This window comes from Cervus canadensis, chromosome 2, assembly GCF_019320065.1.
Source record: "Cervus canadensis isolate Bull #8, Minnesota chromosome 2, ASM1932006v1, whole genome shotgun sequence".
NCBI lineage: Eukaryota > Metazoa > Chordata > Mammalia > Artiodactyla > Cervidae > Cervus > Cervus canadensis.
The window spans coordinates 47,668,457-47,685,178 of record NC_057387.1 but is presented as its reverse complement, the minus strand read 5'-3'; the positions used below and the strand labels follow the sequence as shown (position 1 = coordinate 47,685,178).

The following is a 16,722-nucleotide window of genomic DNA, read 5'->3' as shown; positions in this document are numbered from 1 at the left end:
CTATGTGTAGAGGTTACTGTTACCATCACTTACAGAAAACAGGGCATAGAGAGGGCAGTAAGTTGCCCAGGGTCATACAGATGTCACATAAAACACATGTGGTCCAGTTTGACTCCAGAGTCTGTGTGCTTGTCTGCCTTGGATTTTGCAGAGATGAAATGATAGATGATCATTTTACTGTCTTAATTACTTTACATCATTAAATTCTTGGTTTAATGAAATTGGAGACTTTTGGAATATAAGTCAATTTCGACAACAGCATTTTTAACAAATTTTAAAAAATCTTCTTCTTATAGAAATCTGGTTAAGAAGTACTGTCCCAAACGTTCCTCCAAAGATGAAGAGCCAAGGTAAATTATATACCTATTTATTATTGCTTATGAAAATTTAAAAGTATATTTTTGTTATTTAGTTAAATAAATATTATACCATTAGCTTTTTATAAAAGTTTTTAACAAGATTTGTATCATAATAAAAAATTATGTTCATGAAAGAGGAAAGTACTTTTTTTTCTTATGAGAATGCATACTTCAGTGGGTTTGATGATAGCTTTTTAGGATAGTTGATGTGTGAGTTCTAAGTAATAGGTGGATTGGGACTCCACTTGAATGGTGTAGTCTCCAGAAAAAAAGGGTATTTTTTTTCCATACTTTATTTTGTAGTTGTCAGCTTGTTAGATTCTTGCCTTTCTTTTACAAATAGTAAAACAATTTAGCTGTTTGGGTTAAAGGGGTAATGAAAAGGAATATGTTTTCAGAGTAATTTTGGAACTCTGAATAAATAGTTAGGGATTGCCTACGAGCTTTTTGGCATTCTTACACGGTGGGGGATACATGGATGGTTGTAAAATGCAGAAACAAAAAGAAACTGGATGGTTGTAAAATGCAGAAACAAAAGAGACTAAACTTAAAACAACTTTGTGTATGATTGTCAGTTATTTAGAGGATTTAGTTATTCAGAGGTTTAGTGTTAATGGAGTCCTGTCTGAGCTGTGTGCCTTCAGCTTATGTAAGAGCGTTCCCGCAGTGTATTCAAGTAGATCTATACATTTTAATACAGTTATTTTCTTTGTCTCTCTCCTTCCCTCCACACACATTTTTTTTACCCTTATTTCTGCCCCTTCTTACCCTCTGTGGTGCCAACCAAAGTGGCACTTCACTTCCATTCAGGATGTGGGCAGGCATACAGGCAGCTGTGTCCAGAGCTGATAGCAAAATTGTTCTGTAGATCACCCATCGAGATGCATTTGAGTGGTATGATTGGCAGGTTCTGTCCTGGAGAGCAAGCATATCATCTCTGCAACAGGCTCAGCTGCCAAGCCTAGGAATCCAACCAAGTGCATTCCCAAGCTCAGGCCAGTCAGTTGGCAACGTAAGAGATTCCAGTATGCCAAAAGAGCCTGCAGGTAGTATGCTTATTATTTTTTGACCCCCAAATCCTTTTATTTATAAATTATGACTACCTGGAGATATATAAACATGTACAACTAGAGCTTAATGCAGAGCTTAATTTAGAGCTAGTAGCTGAGATTTAGGATGCATATGTTAAAATTGGTTAAGTGTCAGGTTTGATCTGTATCACAAAAACATTTATAATGAGAATAAAAATAAATTTTGCCATTTTTAATGTTTTTGTCAGGTTTACTTCGTGTATAGCCTTTTTTAACATCCTTAACGAGTTAAATGACTATGCAGGACAGCGAGAAGTAGTAGCAGAAGAAATGGCGCACAGAGTTTATGGTGAATTAATGAGATACGCTCATGATCTGAAAACTGAAAGAAAAATGGTAATTTTTATCATTTTTATACAGTTATAATAGCATATACAATATTTTCACAGAAATGAAGTAATTACTTTGCCTTTTAAAATTACGTATGTTCATTCCGCATGAACTGATTTTCTATTTCACTACATTTCTTCTAGCTTAAGTTATCTCAAGACATTCTTGCTAATTTGTGATCATTTTGGATTTAAGACTGAGGTTTGGTAAACTGTAGCCAGCAGGCCAACTCTAGCTTACTGCCTGTTTTTGTTTCCTAGTTACCATGAGCTCAGAATGGTTTTTACATTTTTAGATAGTTACTTACATATTGCGGTGGCCACTTTTGTATTACATTAGCAGAGTTGAATATTTGCAAGAGACCACGTGGTTTCCAACACCTAAAATATTTATCTGACCCATTATAAAAGACTTTTTCTACCCCTATTCTCTATAATCATATATTTTTCTAGAGATTTTATGTCTTAAAGATTATATTTGAAGTATTTAAATAATATTCTAGAAAATGAGTTTTAGAGAGTTTTTCTCTTCCTGAGTCTTGGTAAAGTTACATAATTAGTACCTTGAAAAAAATTAAGTGAAAAGTCTTTTGGGAGAGGCCTTTAGACTTTAATTGGTGTTTAAATGTAATTTTAAAATTTGTTTGTTTTTTTTTTTTGGTTGTTATCACCTTTAGCATCTTCAAGAGGGACGAAAAGCTCAGCAGTATCTTGACATGTGTTGGAAACAGATGGATAATGTGAGTTATGTTTTCGTGTTTGACATAAATTTTCGCAGACTGGTTTAGCCCTGAATTCTTTTATGTGTGTGCGTGCTCAGTTGCTCACTGGCTCTTTGCGACCCCATGGCCTGGAGCCCGTTAGGCTCCTCTGTCCTTGAAATTTTTCACACAGGAATACACCAGTGGGTTGCTGTTTCCTACTTGAGGAAATCTTCCTACCCCAAGAAACAAACCCTTGTCTCTTGTGTCTGCTACATTGGCAGGCAGATTCTTTACTACTGTGCTGCCTGGGAAGCCAAAATCTCTTGTTTCTTATCTATTTGAGTTTAATATTTCTCATTGTAGTTTTATTCTTAATTTGACACTGATGTAAATAGAGAATGTGAGGTCATTGTGTCCATTTTCCTTTTTTTTTTTTGTATGGTTCTATACTTTGTACCAACTCTGTAATCTTCAGGTATCTGTAGACATTTAGGAAGAATCTTTTTGTCTTTGTAGTTATTGTAAAGTATTGGTAGAGGATAGAAGTAATAAGGAAACAGTGATATATCTTAGAAGACCATTTGACTAAGACAAAGAGAACCTGGGTTCTAGTTCTACCTTTCCCTTAGCATCTGATGTTTTCATGACTTCATTTTTAGTAAATGAAAAATGAAGATAGTGGACTAGATGATGTAAAATGTTTCTTCCAGTTCACTGGATCTCTCAAAATGTAAATGTAAGATTCTAATCACCAGTACTGATTGAGAATTCTTAGGTATATTAAGAATTAAGTCAGTTTTCATTTTTGTTTTGATTTTCTGATTGGTTTCAGCAAGACTTTAAGGGAGTGTTTATTTATTAAATTTAAAATTGCCTTAACTCGCAGCCTTAGTACTGCCACCTAATGAGTGTATTTGCACAAAATAACAAACGCCTACACTCAGGAGTTATTGGTTCCTTTAAAGGCTGGAGTTGACACAAATCATTCCTGTTGATATGTGCTGACTTACCTTTAGAATAATTGTTACTAAGCAAAAGTTGTAAGAGTCAAAAGAAAGCGTCAAAAAATGTAGGAGAGATTTAAGACATTAACAGTATTGTGAAATAATATACTCATGTGTATTGAAAACACCTGCAGTGTGTATCGAGTTTGTACAGAAGCAGATGTGGTGATGATGTGGTTTTGTGGAGCCTGCAGTCTAGTGAGAGATACACAAATACAATTTTTGTGTAATATGGAGAAATACATGCAGGATTCCTTTTCTAGTCCCATGTCTTCATGTCTAATCAAGGAAATACAATTGTAAAATGTCTTAACACATTTGAAAGGAGATTTAAAGAACTAGCAGGGATAGATTGAATTAGTGATGGAGTATTGAATATTGAGGGGGGAAAAATTGACAACTGTTAACCCAGGATAAACAAAAGAAGGCCCCAGTGACATTTAAGATGAGGGCAGAAGACAGTAGCCTGTGAAGAAGATTCTGAAGGAATGATCAGAGATTGAGAAGAGTGAAGCATCAGAGACTCCAGGTCTCTCAGATTACTGGTTTCAAGTAACAAAGCGTATGACTTTATAAGAACAGGGCTCAAAATCAGATTAGTTCCAGAGTTGGTCAGTAGCTCAGTGATGTCACCAAGGCTGATCTTTCTGTCTTTGTTGCTGTCTTGACCATGATTTTTTCCCTCAGGCTTGTCCCTTATAGTCAGCAGTTGACTTAAGCAGCCAAACACCACATCCTCATTCAGTTGCATGTAGAAGCAAGAAGGGAAGCATTTCTCTTCTGTTTGGTTTAACCAGGGAAGAAAAACTTTCCAGAAAACCCCCAGCAGAATTCTTCATGGATGCCTTTGACAGGATTAGATTCTTTGACCATGCCCTCCCTGGTTCTGGGGTGGCTGGTAAAGCAAGTTATCATCTATTTCCAGCCTCCATACAGGGAGGTATGCTCTTCTAAGAAAGAATAAGGGAGTGGAAGTGGCTGTTGATTAGGCTACAGCACAAAGGATGAAGAAGGGAGAATCTTTTCTGTATCATATCATATAATGATATAATATCTTTCTGGGAAGGAGTATTTTTAATATTATTGTACTCATGATTCTTTTGCTGTTGCTAGGGAATTATTAGGTATTTTTTTTCACAAACAGTAATACACTTACTGTAAAAGTACTTTTGTGTATATGCATTGCCTCAGATTATACCAAAATTAGTAGCTATAGCTATTCAGTTTGAAAACACAGCTCTGAACTGAGTTTCAGAGAATTCAGTGTAGAAATGTAATCTTCACAGGAAAGTGACATTCTGCATTTTATGCATATTCAGATATATTTATGCTTTGAATAAATTTTAAGTATCATTTGATGTTTCATACTAATAAAAATAGTAAGTGCATTTTAAAGTTTTTATAAGAAATTTCTTGCATCAAATTTTTAAATTTAATGTAACTTACAGGTATTCCTGGTACTAGCTATAAGGTCAACTGAGCTAACTCAGACATCTTTTGGCTCCAGAAGCATGCATGCTCATACACTTCAGTAATATCCATCTCTTTGCGACCCTGTGGACTGTGGCCCGATAGACTCCTCTGTTCATGGGGATTCTTCAGGCAAGAATATTGGAGTGGGTTGCCATTCCCTCCTCCAGGGATCTTCCTGACCCAGGGATTGAACCTGTGTCTCTTGGCAGGTGGATTCTTTACCACTAGTGCCACCTGGGAAGCCCTTGGTTACAAATACCTAGATATAACAGCTAAAATATTTTTTATTGTATTTTAAGCTCAGCAGAAAGCTCTTACCTGAGAGAAAGGGAAATCTTTTAACTGCTGGAAGCTAAGGATAATCTAAAAGCCAGAGCAATAGGTGTAAGAGGTGATACAGTGGCATTTGAAAAGTGATTCCAGAGGTACGGTTTACCAGGACCTTGCTAAGGGCTTGGGATTTAGTACTCACACAAGGACAGAGTTTAGGTTTTAGCTCTGTGTGAAGAGTTGGAACTGAAATCCCTGTATTAAGTTTGAATCTTTGAAGGGTTAAACCTTTAGTGAAAAGTGGCAGGAACTCTGGACAGGCCAAGGGAGACAACAAAGAACCTTGTCTCTATCTGAAGGTCAAGGAGTGGGAGGTATCCTATGAGAAAGTTAAGCCTTTTGACCTTCTAGTTAATGAGGTTTGCACTGTGTGAATAGTTTTGTAATGCCCAAGACAAAAAATTGACCTTGTAACTGGTTAAACAGAAAATACTGACATCCTGTGCTTTCTTCTTAGTAATTCTCAGAATAGAGGTAGCAAGGTATATGTTTTCCAGACAAGAAGTTGGAAGAGTTTCCTCTGTGGAATTTGCTTAGCTTGAGAGGAAAAGACAAAGATACAGGCACCATGGTTTCTCCAAGGAAACTGCCAGCTAGCTTTTAAAATAGGAAGAGCAGATTGGCAGAAATCTCCAGACATAAACAGCAAAGTATACAGGGGGAAAGAAAACAACTTTGAAGAAACAGTGACTGTGAAAGGAAATAGAAATTAAAAATGAAAAGCAAACAAGCAAAACACCCAGAACTATTATGAACATTTTCATAGGGAACAGAGAAATGATTACATCCATGAAATAGGAACAAGATACTATTAAGAAAGGAACATACAAAGAACAAAAAAGAACTTTATGAAAAGCTCACTGGAAAGAATGAAATTGAAGAAGTCTTAAAGTAGAGCAAAATGACAGAGATTGAAAATATAGAAAAATTATAAGGGAATTAGAGGACTCATCCTATAGATTGATTTTCAAGATAAAAATCCTCTTAAAAAATAGAAAGCATAGAAAATGGATAGGGAAAATTAAATCAGGAAGGAAATTTCCCCAGAATAGAAAGACATGAGTTTCTAGATGGAAAGGATTTTCCAGGTGCCCAGCACAGTTAGAAGACATAGCTTAATGAAATTTCAGAACAGTTAGAGGGAGACGATCCAACCAAACTCCAGGGAGGAAAAAACAAAATATAAAATGAACATGTTTTATGCAAACGATCAGGGATCAGGAAGCCAGAAGACAATGAAGTAGTACTTTTACATGTCTGAAAGAAGACAGTTTCCTACTCAACAGTTTCGTACCTAGTTAAACTTTATTAAAAAAGATGGAAAGGCATTTTCAGTCTTGGAGACTCAAAAAACTATCTCCTACAAGCCTTCTTTTAGGAAGCTACTGCTGAATGTGTTCTAGCAAAATAGAAATGAACCAAGAAAGGGGAAGGTGTAGAGCTAGAGATGGATTCAAATTAAGGGAGAGTTGAAAGAAATCCCCAGGAAATGGTGAAGGGAAATCCCAAGGTAACAGTAGGCCTAGTTTGGTAATCAGTCCAAATTTCAGCAGGTTAAAAACCTCTTGAGTTCTTGATTTCATTAAGAAAATAAAATTAATAGAATTCTGAATGTATTTGAATTAACTGAGGAGTGGTTTAAAGAATTGGGCACACCGGGGTTAAATTAGAGAAGAGTACATTGGAAACTAAAGCAATTTTTTAAGAAAGAGACATTAATTTCAGGATAAAAAATGTACACAGGAAAGTAAATATGTCACATGTTCAGTTCTGAATAGCTTTTGCAAAGTCATGGTAATTTGAATTAAATTTTAAAAATTTAGGAGCCATTTTGTGCAGATGGTGTTTCTTGGGACACATGGAAGAAACAACACAAAACGAGTTTGGAGGGATGTTTCCATATTCGAAGCTACATTGGGATCCCATCAAAAAAACAAGCTAAAAAAAACCAAGCAAACATCAAACCAATTAACAAAACACATAAGAACCAAACAAAAACACCAAACAAACCCAAAAAGTCCTGCTTAAAATGAGCTTAAAGTAAAAAATTGCAAAATACATGTGATTATTTTTATTATAAAGAGATTGAGATGCATAATAAATGTTAACTCAGCTATGCCTATAATTTTTTTCTTTACAGTCTTATGATATCTGATGTTTGAAGTGCATGGTTTGATTGCGATAGTAAAATTTCTGATTTAGAAAAATTTTACTTTTAGTATGCAATTTTACACATTACACAGTAGCAACACCTTTAAGTTACTTTCTTTTTTAAATTGAGGTTGAGTTGGTTTATAATATTGTGTTTGTTTCAAGTGTACAGCGAAGTGATTCAGTTTTATATATATCATATGAATTTTTTCAGATTATTTTCAGATTATTATTATAAGATACTGAATATAGTTCCTTGTAAATCCTGTTGCTTATCTGTTTTACGTATAGTAGTTTGTATCTGTTAACCCCATACTCCTAGTTTAACCCTCTTCCCCCCTTTCCCTTTTGGTAATGATTGAGTTTGTTTTCTATATCTGAGTCTGTTTCTGTTCTGCATATATGGTCATTTGTATCGTTTTTTAGATTTCACTTATAAGTGATATTATATAATATTTGTCTGACTTACTTTGCTTAGTATGATATTCTCTAGGTCCATCCATGTTGCTGCATATAATAATATTTCATTCCTCATGGCTGAGTGACATCCATTGTGTATATATATATAGCACATCTTCTTAAACCAGTTGTCTGTTGATGGGCATTTGGGTTGTTTCCATGGCTTAGCTATTAATATTATAAATGGTGCTGCTATGAATATTGCAATGCATGTAGTTTTTCATCTTTTCTGGATATATGCCCAGGAGTGCACTAGTAGATCATATGGTAGTTCTGTTGTTAGTTTCCTGAGAAAACTGCATGCTGGTTTCCACAGTGGCTACACCAGTTCACATTCCTGCTGTGTAGAACAGTTCCCTTTCTCCGTACCCTCTTCAGCATTCATTATTTGTAGACTTTTTGATGATAGTCATTCTGAACAGTGTGAGGTGATACTTCGTTGTGGTTTTGATTTGCATTTCTCTAATAATCAGCTATGTTGAGCACTTTTTCATGTGTCTCCACCATCTGTATGTCTTCTTTGGAGAAATGTCTAGATCTGCCCACTTTTTGATTTTTTTTTTTTTTTTAAATACTGAGTTGTATGAGCTGTTTGTATATTTTGAATGTTAACCCCTTGTCAGTCACATCATTTGCAAACATTTTTTCCCATTCCATAGGTCTTTTCATTTTGTTGATGCTTTTCTTTGCAAAGGCTTTTAAAAGTTTGATTAGGTCCCATTTGTTTATTTTTTGCTTTTACTGCTTTTGCCTCGGAAGACTGATCTAAGAAAATATTGCTGTGATTTATATCCAAGAATGTTTTGCTTATGTTCTCTTTTAGGAGTTTAATGGTGCCCTGTTTTATGTTTCTATCTTTAGCGTTTTGAATTTATTCTTACATATGTGAGGGGGTGTCCTAAATAATTTCATTGATTTACACACAGCTGCCCAGCTTTCCAAGCACCACTTGCTAAAGAGATTGTCTTTTCTCCATTTAATATTCTTGGCTTCTTTGTCAAAGAGGTGTGTTATAGGTATGTGAGCTAATTTCTGGGTTCTCTGTTCTGTTCCACTGACCTGATGTCTTTTTTGTGCCAGTATCATGCTGCTTTGATAACTGTAGCTTCATAGTACTCTCTTACATCTAGAAGGGTTATGCCTCCAGCTTTCTTCTTTTTCCTCAGGATTGCTTTGGCAGTTCTGGTCTTTGTGGTTCCATGTAAATTTTAGTATTGTTTATTAACTTTTAAATGCGATAACTCTAGTTTTATTTTTCAGTATTTTAATTTTTTTTAACAGAGTAAAAAGAAATTTGAAAGAGAATGTAGAGAGGCAGAGAAGGCACAACAGAGTTATGAAAGATTGGATAATGACACTAATGCAACCAAGGCAGATGTTGAAAAGGTAAGAAATAATTCAAGTTGACTTTAATATCAAAATATTATTACTTGCATATGGAGCATAGTTACAGTATTCATGTTGGTATTAGAGTTTCTGCAAGAGATACTCTACATCTGATCTAAAATATACAATATTTGTGTACTTTAAATTACAGTACTGGTCTGAGAAAGGAAACAATTAATAATGTCAACCGCATTCAAAGTGCATAGGAAAGACGTAATTGCTCATAGGAATGAGCTTCTATCCTATTCCAAAATAAGATAGAAAGTCTAAGGTATGTTGATAGGGTATGCAGATAGAGGCTGGATAGTGTGCTTCCCAACTTTACAGAAAGGAAAACATGATGAAACTGTCAGAAATGTGATTTATCACTATTTGTTTATTAGTTCATTCATTCATTCACTCATTTTGGAAAGCTGAATTCTCATCATTCACTGAGTCTGGGCCAGACGTTCTATAACATAACTGTTGGGAGGGTTAGTCCTGTAACTGTTGTGGCTTAGCTTTTCCTTCTCCCTTGCTGTATGCTCTTTATCTTAGGATGTTTGACACAGTGATAGTGTTGAAATGTTGGAGTTTTGAAATATAGACGAACCTTACTCCATCCTTTTCTATATACAAAGGTCCACCATTAGTATATTTTCTCCTTAGAATTTTATAATATTCTATAGCATCAGAAGAAGAAAAAAGTAAGGAGAAAGGGATAATTTATTTTCTACCTTCTATTTGCTTTACCAATTTTTTAAAAACCCTAAAATCATCAACATTTTAGGTTACAATTACCTTAAAGTTCTTCTGCTGTAACTTATGCTTTTATCTTGTCTACCCTGTTTTTAATAAGTTACACCTCTTATGATAGTAAGTTCCCTGTCATTGGAAATATAGAATCTTAAAATAGTCTCTTCATGGAAAAAAAAAAAAAAGTTACCATTTCCTTATACTGACCCCACTCATCTCCCTGTTCACTTTGTTTGTAAAAAAACTAAAATAACAAATCTATTTTTCTCATAAATAGGTATTTAGATATTTTTAGCAGATTCTCTACCCATAGATGAACTGTTTGTTTCTTCAACTATTCTACATATGAAATATCTTCAAGTACCATTCACTATGACTTCTTCCATTTAGATATCATTTAGTTAACCAATATTCCACTTAAAATATGTTGTATCAAATGGGGTATAGTTCAATTTGATCAGCTCTGAGTTTGTTTACCTTGCTTGTTTTGAAAACTAAATTTATATTAATTACACCCTAAATGTATATTGGTTTTTTGGCAGTTATACCTTAAATGTATATTGTGTATTTGGGGTAGGGTATACATTATACCCTAAATGTATATTGGTTGTTTGGATTGACTTTCATTGAGTTTATGGTTAACTGAAACCCCCATGTCTTTTCATACATGAGGAGTTACAAGTTCATGTGTCTCAGACAGAACTTGTGCTGTTGGCATTTTAAATGCATATGCTACGTCTATGTCAATTACTAGATTTGATCCTGCTGTTAAGGTTTTTGGGTCCCTGATTTTGATCACCCACTATATTAATTTCCTTCTAGGCATCATGTAATACACATAATGTGTTAGCATTACTTGATAAAAATGTGGACCACAACACTTGCAAACAGACAGTTTTATATGTGGGGGTCGGGAGTCTTCCTTGCTGGTTGACACTGACTCCTTAAGAACTCTTCTGATACATCAATTGAATACATAGTCTGTGTACTAAACAAATTAGGTTTAAATGGACTCTCATTTTTAGCTTATTCATTTCTGTCTATAAAGATATCTTTAGAGACTGGTCATACATCTTGAAATCTAGATATACCATGTCTACTAGTTAGTTTGACCTAACTAGTTCAGAACTTTAATGTTTATAACTTCCTTTTTTTTTTTCTTTTTGCAGCCCCTTTAATTATTAGAGAATTGGGAAAACTGTGAGGATTTACTTTAGAATCTAGAGAGTAGAGGAACTCTGTTTTCAGCATCTAGGAAGGGAAGGGAATGTAGATTTAAGTAAGTACTGATAAAATTAAAAAACAAAAGGTGAAGAGGGAGCAGGCCAATTAGTGTATCTTCCTAAAGACAAGGAAGGCAGTTGCACAACACTGAATATACACAACACTATCAAACTATACACTTAAAAATAATTAAGATGGGTAAATTTTATATTATGTGTATTGTGTATTTTGCCACAATTAAATTTTTAAAAAAATTTAATGCAATATAAAATAGAAAAAGAAAGCAAAGGCAGTAGATGGGAAACCAGAATATTTCAGAGAAGGTGTCAGTTGTCTTAGTTTCTAGTCTTACACTTTTTCATAACCTGTTGGCGTCTTTCATCCAGGCTTTAGGTATCATAGCCAGTGACTTGAAACAGGAGGCGCCTCCCCTGAAAGAAAGAACCATTGTGGGTAGGGAATACTTGGAATCCTTCATTCCATCATAGTTTGTAGGAGGAGGGAGAAAAGGGAAAGGAGTGAATGAACGTGTTCATAGAGTCTCAGGTTAGAACTTGAAGTGTATTTTTCTTTAGAAATACTTTGGGCAATGGTGTTTAGTTTCCATAGTACTTATTTATTTTTATCTTCAAGAACACCGTGAATTAAATGGATATTTGTGGACTTATTTGAGATCTTGACTACCATGTATTTCTGTAAGTCAGTTTGTTTCTGAGTTCAGAAGAACTAACTTGTGGATCTACTGTTAGAAAGTTAGGGGTTACAGTTATAAAAACTGGTATTAGAATAATGAAGTGTATTCACAATGTGCTTTTATTATTTTCAGAGAAGTCTCATGTAACAATTTATAGCTTGGAATACTGAGAAACTTTATTTGGAGTTTGGAATATTGAGTATTAACTGAGTTTGGAATACTGAGAAAAGAGTTCAATTCTTGTTTTTTTTTTCCTATTAATTTATAAGCAATTGAGAAAATTGTTTAGATTACCTCCAGTAAACCTGGAATTAATGATTTGTGTTGTTTGTATGCAAATGTTCTTATTAATATAGGTGGCATTAATGTGACTCATTGGAAAAGCATTTCTGTAAGAGCTTGAGATAAAGAGAACTATATTCTAATTAAGCATTCCTTAAAGTATCAGTATCTGTTGTTTTGTACAGAGGTAGAAAGTATTGTTAAGCATTACATTATCCCCAAATTATATTTTTACTGTTACTTGGTTTCATTGTGGTTCTGAGTTGAATGTAACTGGATTATGTTTGAAGAGAAGTTTTACTGCTAACTTTGTAACTGTCTAAATTACTCCTGATGTTTTTTCCTTTTCTGATTAAATGCTTACTGATAAACCACAATGTTGTCATTTATTTAATTAGAAAAACCCATTTGTTAAGAAGAAACTTTATTCGAATGGTTTATTACAAGGGAGAGGACTTATTATTGTAGTAAGAGAAAGGGAATATTGCAACAGGGTGACTGGCCATAAGGGAGGGGACATATGTACACCTATGGCTGATTCGTGTTGATATTTGACAGAAAACAACAAAATTCTGGAAGGCAATTCTCCTTCAATTAAAAGATAAAAAAAGATCTGTAAGCATCTCCTTTACTTTTAAATGATATCAGTAGTTAGAAAAAGCCTAGTTTTAGTATAACTTCTAAAAAATGAATTAACTGTGATTTTGTTGCTCCTCTTCTCATTGGTAATGATTTGGATCAATTTGCCTCTAGGCTAAACAGCAGTTGAATCTACGTACGCATATGGCTGATGAAAATAAGAACGAATATGCTGCACAATTGCAAAACTTTAATGGAGAACAGCACAAACATTTCTACGTAGTGATTCCTCAGATTTACAAGGTAAAATTTAGAGATATGAAATTAACCTTATTTTAGACCTGAGAAACCTAGTCTTGAAATGTAAAGCTTTAAAATGCCAAGCATCAGTCAGAATGTTTCTAGATTCATCAAAATTGGTAATAAGAAATTTATGATTGATTATAGATGTGAAAAGTCATTTTTTTTTTGCTTTGAATCACAAATTTTTCTACAGGTTTGATAGTAGTATATTAAATAATGCAGTAAAACAATGATATTTTCTAGATAAATTTTCATGCTACATTATTAAGTATTGTGAGATGGGAGACTTCATTGGAATTTTGTTTTGTAGTCTACTGATCTAGAATTTGGATGTAGCCTTTGACACTATAACAGGATCATTGGCATTAGTCCAGATGGCAGAAATAAATTGTAAGAAATGCATTTGCTAGCCTGGTTTTTGCCTGCTTGTCTTCCTAGCTGTCAGATCATAAATGTAATTCAGGCTTATAAACTCCATCCATCATCATTTAGCAGTTGCCAAACAGCCCTCAGGTAAAGACCCTGGAATTTACATGAAGGTGAAATTATGTTACTGCCTATTCTAGAAAGAAGAGAAATTAGAAAAAAGGGCTTGAGTGAAACAGTGTTGAAAGAAGTGGTGCCTGGGAGAGCTGAGCTTGTGTGAAAAGTCCAGCATGTACGCCCGCGGCTGATGCATGGCAACGTATGGCAGAAACCACCACAATGTTGTAAAATACTGAGCCTCTAATTAAATTTTTAAAAAAAAGTGTCAGTCCAAATACCACCCCCCCCCCCCCGCCCCGCCCCAGCGAAGCTCTTAATAGAACTACAAAGGAAGCATTGTGAAAGGTAATGGACTAGAGAAAGTATCAGATATTGGTTGTTTAATCCAGAGCATCTAGTCAGCCAGTCCTCACTCTGTAGTGCTTTTCTAAACTTAATAGCTAAGCCTTCAAATTCCAGGGAGACCTTAATTTGGAGATTCACCGCTTTTTTTGTGTTTGGGGGCTTGCTCTTTTTGTTTGGACCTTGCTATGGAGCAGTCTTGCCACTTTGTGTTACTGGGTTCAGTCCTTCTGTGAAAATGCCAGTCTCAAAATAAATTCCCAGGCTTTGGGAAGTAATTAAAGAGGAAAAAATAGTTAGGAGTTAGGGGACTTAAGCAGTGTAGTTGCTTCTTAAAAAGAAGAAAGGTCATTGTTGACAAATAGGAAGTGTCAAAAATTGCCTTTAAGTTATTTGGCTTCATGTGCCCTGGCATAATTCTTAATAACAGGTGCCAGTGAATTTTTTGAATTATAGGGATCCCATGCATGTACCACTTTGACCTTGCAGTCTCTTGTTTTTTCTCTTGTGTCCCCAACCTTTTGACAGTCACTGTGACCTGTAGACTGTAGTAGGTTTGGGTACCTGTTAGTATGTGGTTGACTGTGAATTCTTAGTCCAGTCAGATCTTAGCAAAGTGTTCTGAACTAACTTTAAGGGCTTAAAAGTCTCACACTTGTATATGTTGTATGCCAGCTGCTTGAAAAAAAAAAAAAGTATCAAAATTCTGTTTTCAAAAGAAACTTTACTGAAGAATAAAAGGCAGAGGTTGTATGAAGCAGGGAGCTGATAAGCTGTAGGGAGTCCCTTATAAGGTTTGAAAACCGGTGTTACCTGGTTTTAGGATATACTAAGCCTTGAATTTTTATTCTTTTGCTATTTCACAGGCTTCAAGTTTTAAGTGCTTTCACTCTGTAGCACTTGTTAAAAGGTACTTACAACAGTGTAACTGTTAGGGGATATCTTTGTGGGATTTTTGTTTGTTGTTTTGGAAGGGACTTTCTTCAGAATGAAAAGAAAAGTAAATTTTCTTTTTTAAAAAATTCCTAATTATTAGCAACTGCAAGAAATGGATGAACGAAGGACTATTAAACTTAGTGAGTGTTACAGAGGATTTGCAGACTCAGAACGGAAAGTTATTCCTATCATTTCAAAGTGTTTGGAAGGAATGATTCTTGCAGCAAAATCAGTTGACGAAAGAAGAGTAAGTGTTTTATAATTTGAATAATGTACTTGATTTAAATTAACGAAATGGATTGGGAGGGGGGAAGTAATTGATGGATTATTGATTTTAAGTTATATTCTGTAGAAGTAAGTCTGGCTATACATTAGACTCCTTCAGGATGTAAGGATCACTTTAAACACTAAAGTTCTAATCATTTAGAAGAGTTCTAATGCTTCTCTTTCTTTTCCCCACTAATTTTCCAGTTCTATTCCAAGAGTATAACTAACCTGTAAACTGTATGTTGCAAACTCTATTATAGTATCATTATTTAAACTATTATTCTAGTGGAAGTTTAAAGAAGGAAATGGTCAGATCTAGAGTTATAAGAGTTGCTTGTAGCCAGAAGAGTTGGCATTTGAGTTGCATTCTGAACCATGAGTAGTATATGAATGATGGCCCATGAGAGAAAAGAAAGGAGGGCCTTGTGAGTAGAAGTAACTGCCTTCAAGAAGCCCTTCTCATGGAGGCTGCAGTCATCAGGGTATACACACTGAGCCTTAGCCAACATCCTTGTTTTAGAATCATCATGTCAACCTGGACCCTGAATCCATTTCATTACCCATTTATCACTCTTTTTTAAAAAAATGGGAGTATGGTTGATTTACAGCGTGTGCCAGTCCCTGTGTACTGCAGAATGACTCAGTTATACACGTGTATATGTTCCTTTTCTATTCTTGTCCATTATGCTTTATCACAGGGTATATCGTTCCCTGTGCTCCATAGCAGGACCTTGTTGTTTATCCATTCTAGATAATAATAGTTTGCATCTGCTAACTCCAAACTCCCAGACCATCCCTCTCTTTCCCCTTTCTTCTGTTCATTACCTATTTCTTCAGTCCGATTTAGGTTAAAAGAAATTGACTTTCTTTGTATTGTCTTTCTGGCAAAAAGTCTTAAGATATTTTAATTCTTCTGATCTGGTTCTAAAGATAATTTGAAGTTATTATTCCATCAAAAGAAAAAAGAAGCCCTGCTCTTCTTGAAGAAATAAATTTTATTATTATATCTTGAGTAAGCTCTAGAAAAGGTCTCGGACCCGGTTATTTTTCAGTAAATGTTGATTTAATGACTCAGAAACTGAGGATAGGAGAGAAGAGAAAGAGAGGAGAACCAGTGTTTGGGGAGTGCAAAATAGGTACTACATATTTTAGTCTTCACAGCAGGTTGGTTTTGTATGAGTCAGGATCTTTTCTGTAACAGAATTCTGACTTAAATTTAAGAAAAAAAAGATTTGGGGGGTCTTTAATTGGGAATTCAAAGCTACATCTTGGTGTGACGGATCCAAGATTAGAAACATAGTTAGGTCCCTCCTCCTCTCAACCTGTTCTTACCCTTTAGCACATGATTGGTGTGGGTGGCATTAGTGACAAAAAAAAAGTAAGGTATAACTTAAGGATGACTTTTGACTTAAATGATAGGCAAAATGTACTATCAGCAGAAATAGGGAATAAAATAGAGGTGGTTGGAGTGCGGGAGGAGTTTGTAAAGAATTCAGTTTGAAACTAATGAGTTTAAAGTGTCAGTAAAACATTCAGATAGAGGTATATGTATATCCAAAACTAGCATATTCTACTTACGTGAGCTTTA

At 34.8% G+C, this 16,722-nt stretch overlaps 1 protein-coding gene across 2 annotated transcripts in view; it reads left to right on the top strand.

Moving 5' to 3' along the window:
* Nucleotides 1-16,722, top strand: part of FNBP1L (formin binding protein 1 like) — a 115,231-nt gene that overhangs the window by 74,601 nt on the left and 23,908 nt on the right. For both annotated transcript variants that reach the window (XM_043460610.1, XM_043460608.1), the window contains exons 3-8: nucleotides 297-350; nucleotides 1,639-1,786; nucleotides 2,457-2,519; nucleotides 9,182-9,286; nucleotides 12,975-13,103; nucleotides 14,968-15,114. In XM_043460610.1, coding sequence (XP_043316545.1) covers nucleotides 297-350; nucleotides 1,639-1,786; nucleotides 2,457-2,519; nucleotides 9,182-9,286; nucleotides 12,975-13,103; nucleotides 14,968-15,114 — 646 coding nt within the window. The remainder of the gene's footprint in view (nucleotides 1-296; nucleotides 351-1,638; nucleotides 1,787-2,456; nucleotides 2,520-9,181; nucleotides 9,287-12,974; nucleotides 13,104-14,967; nucleotides 15,115-16,722) is intronic.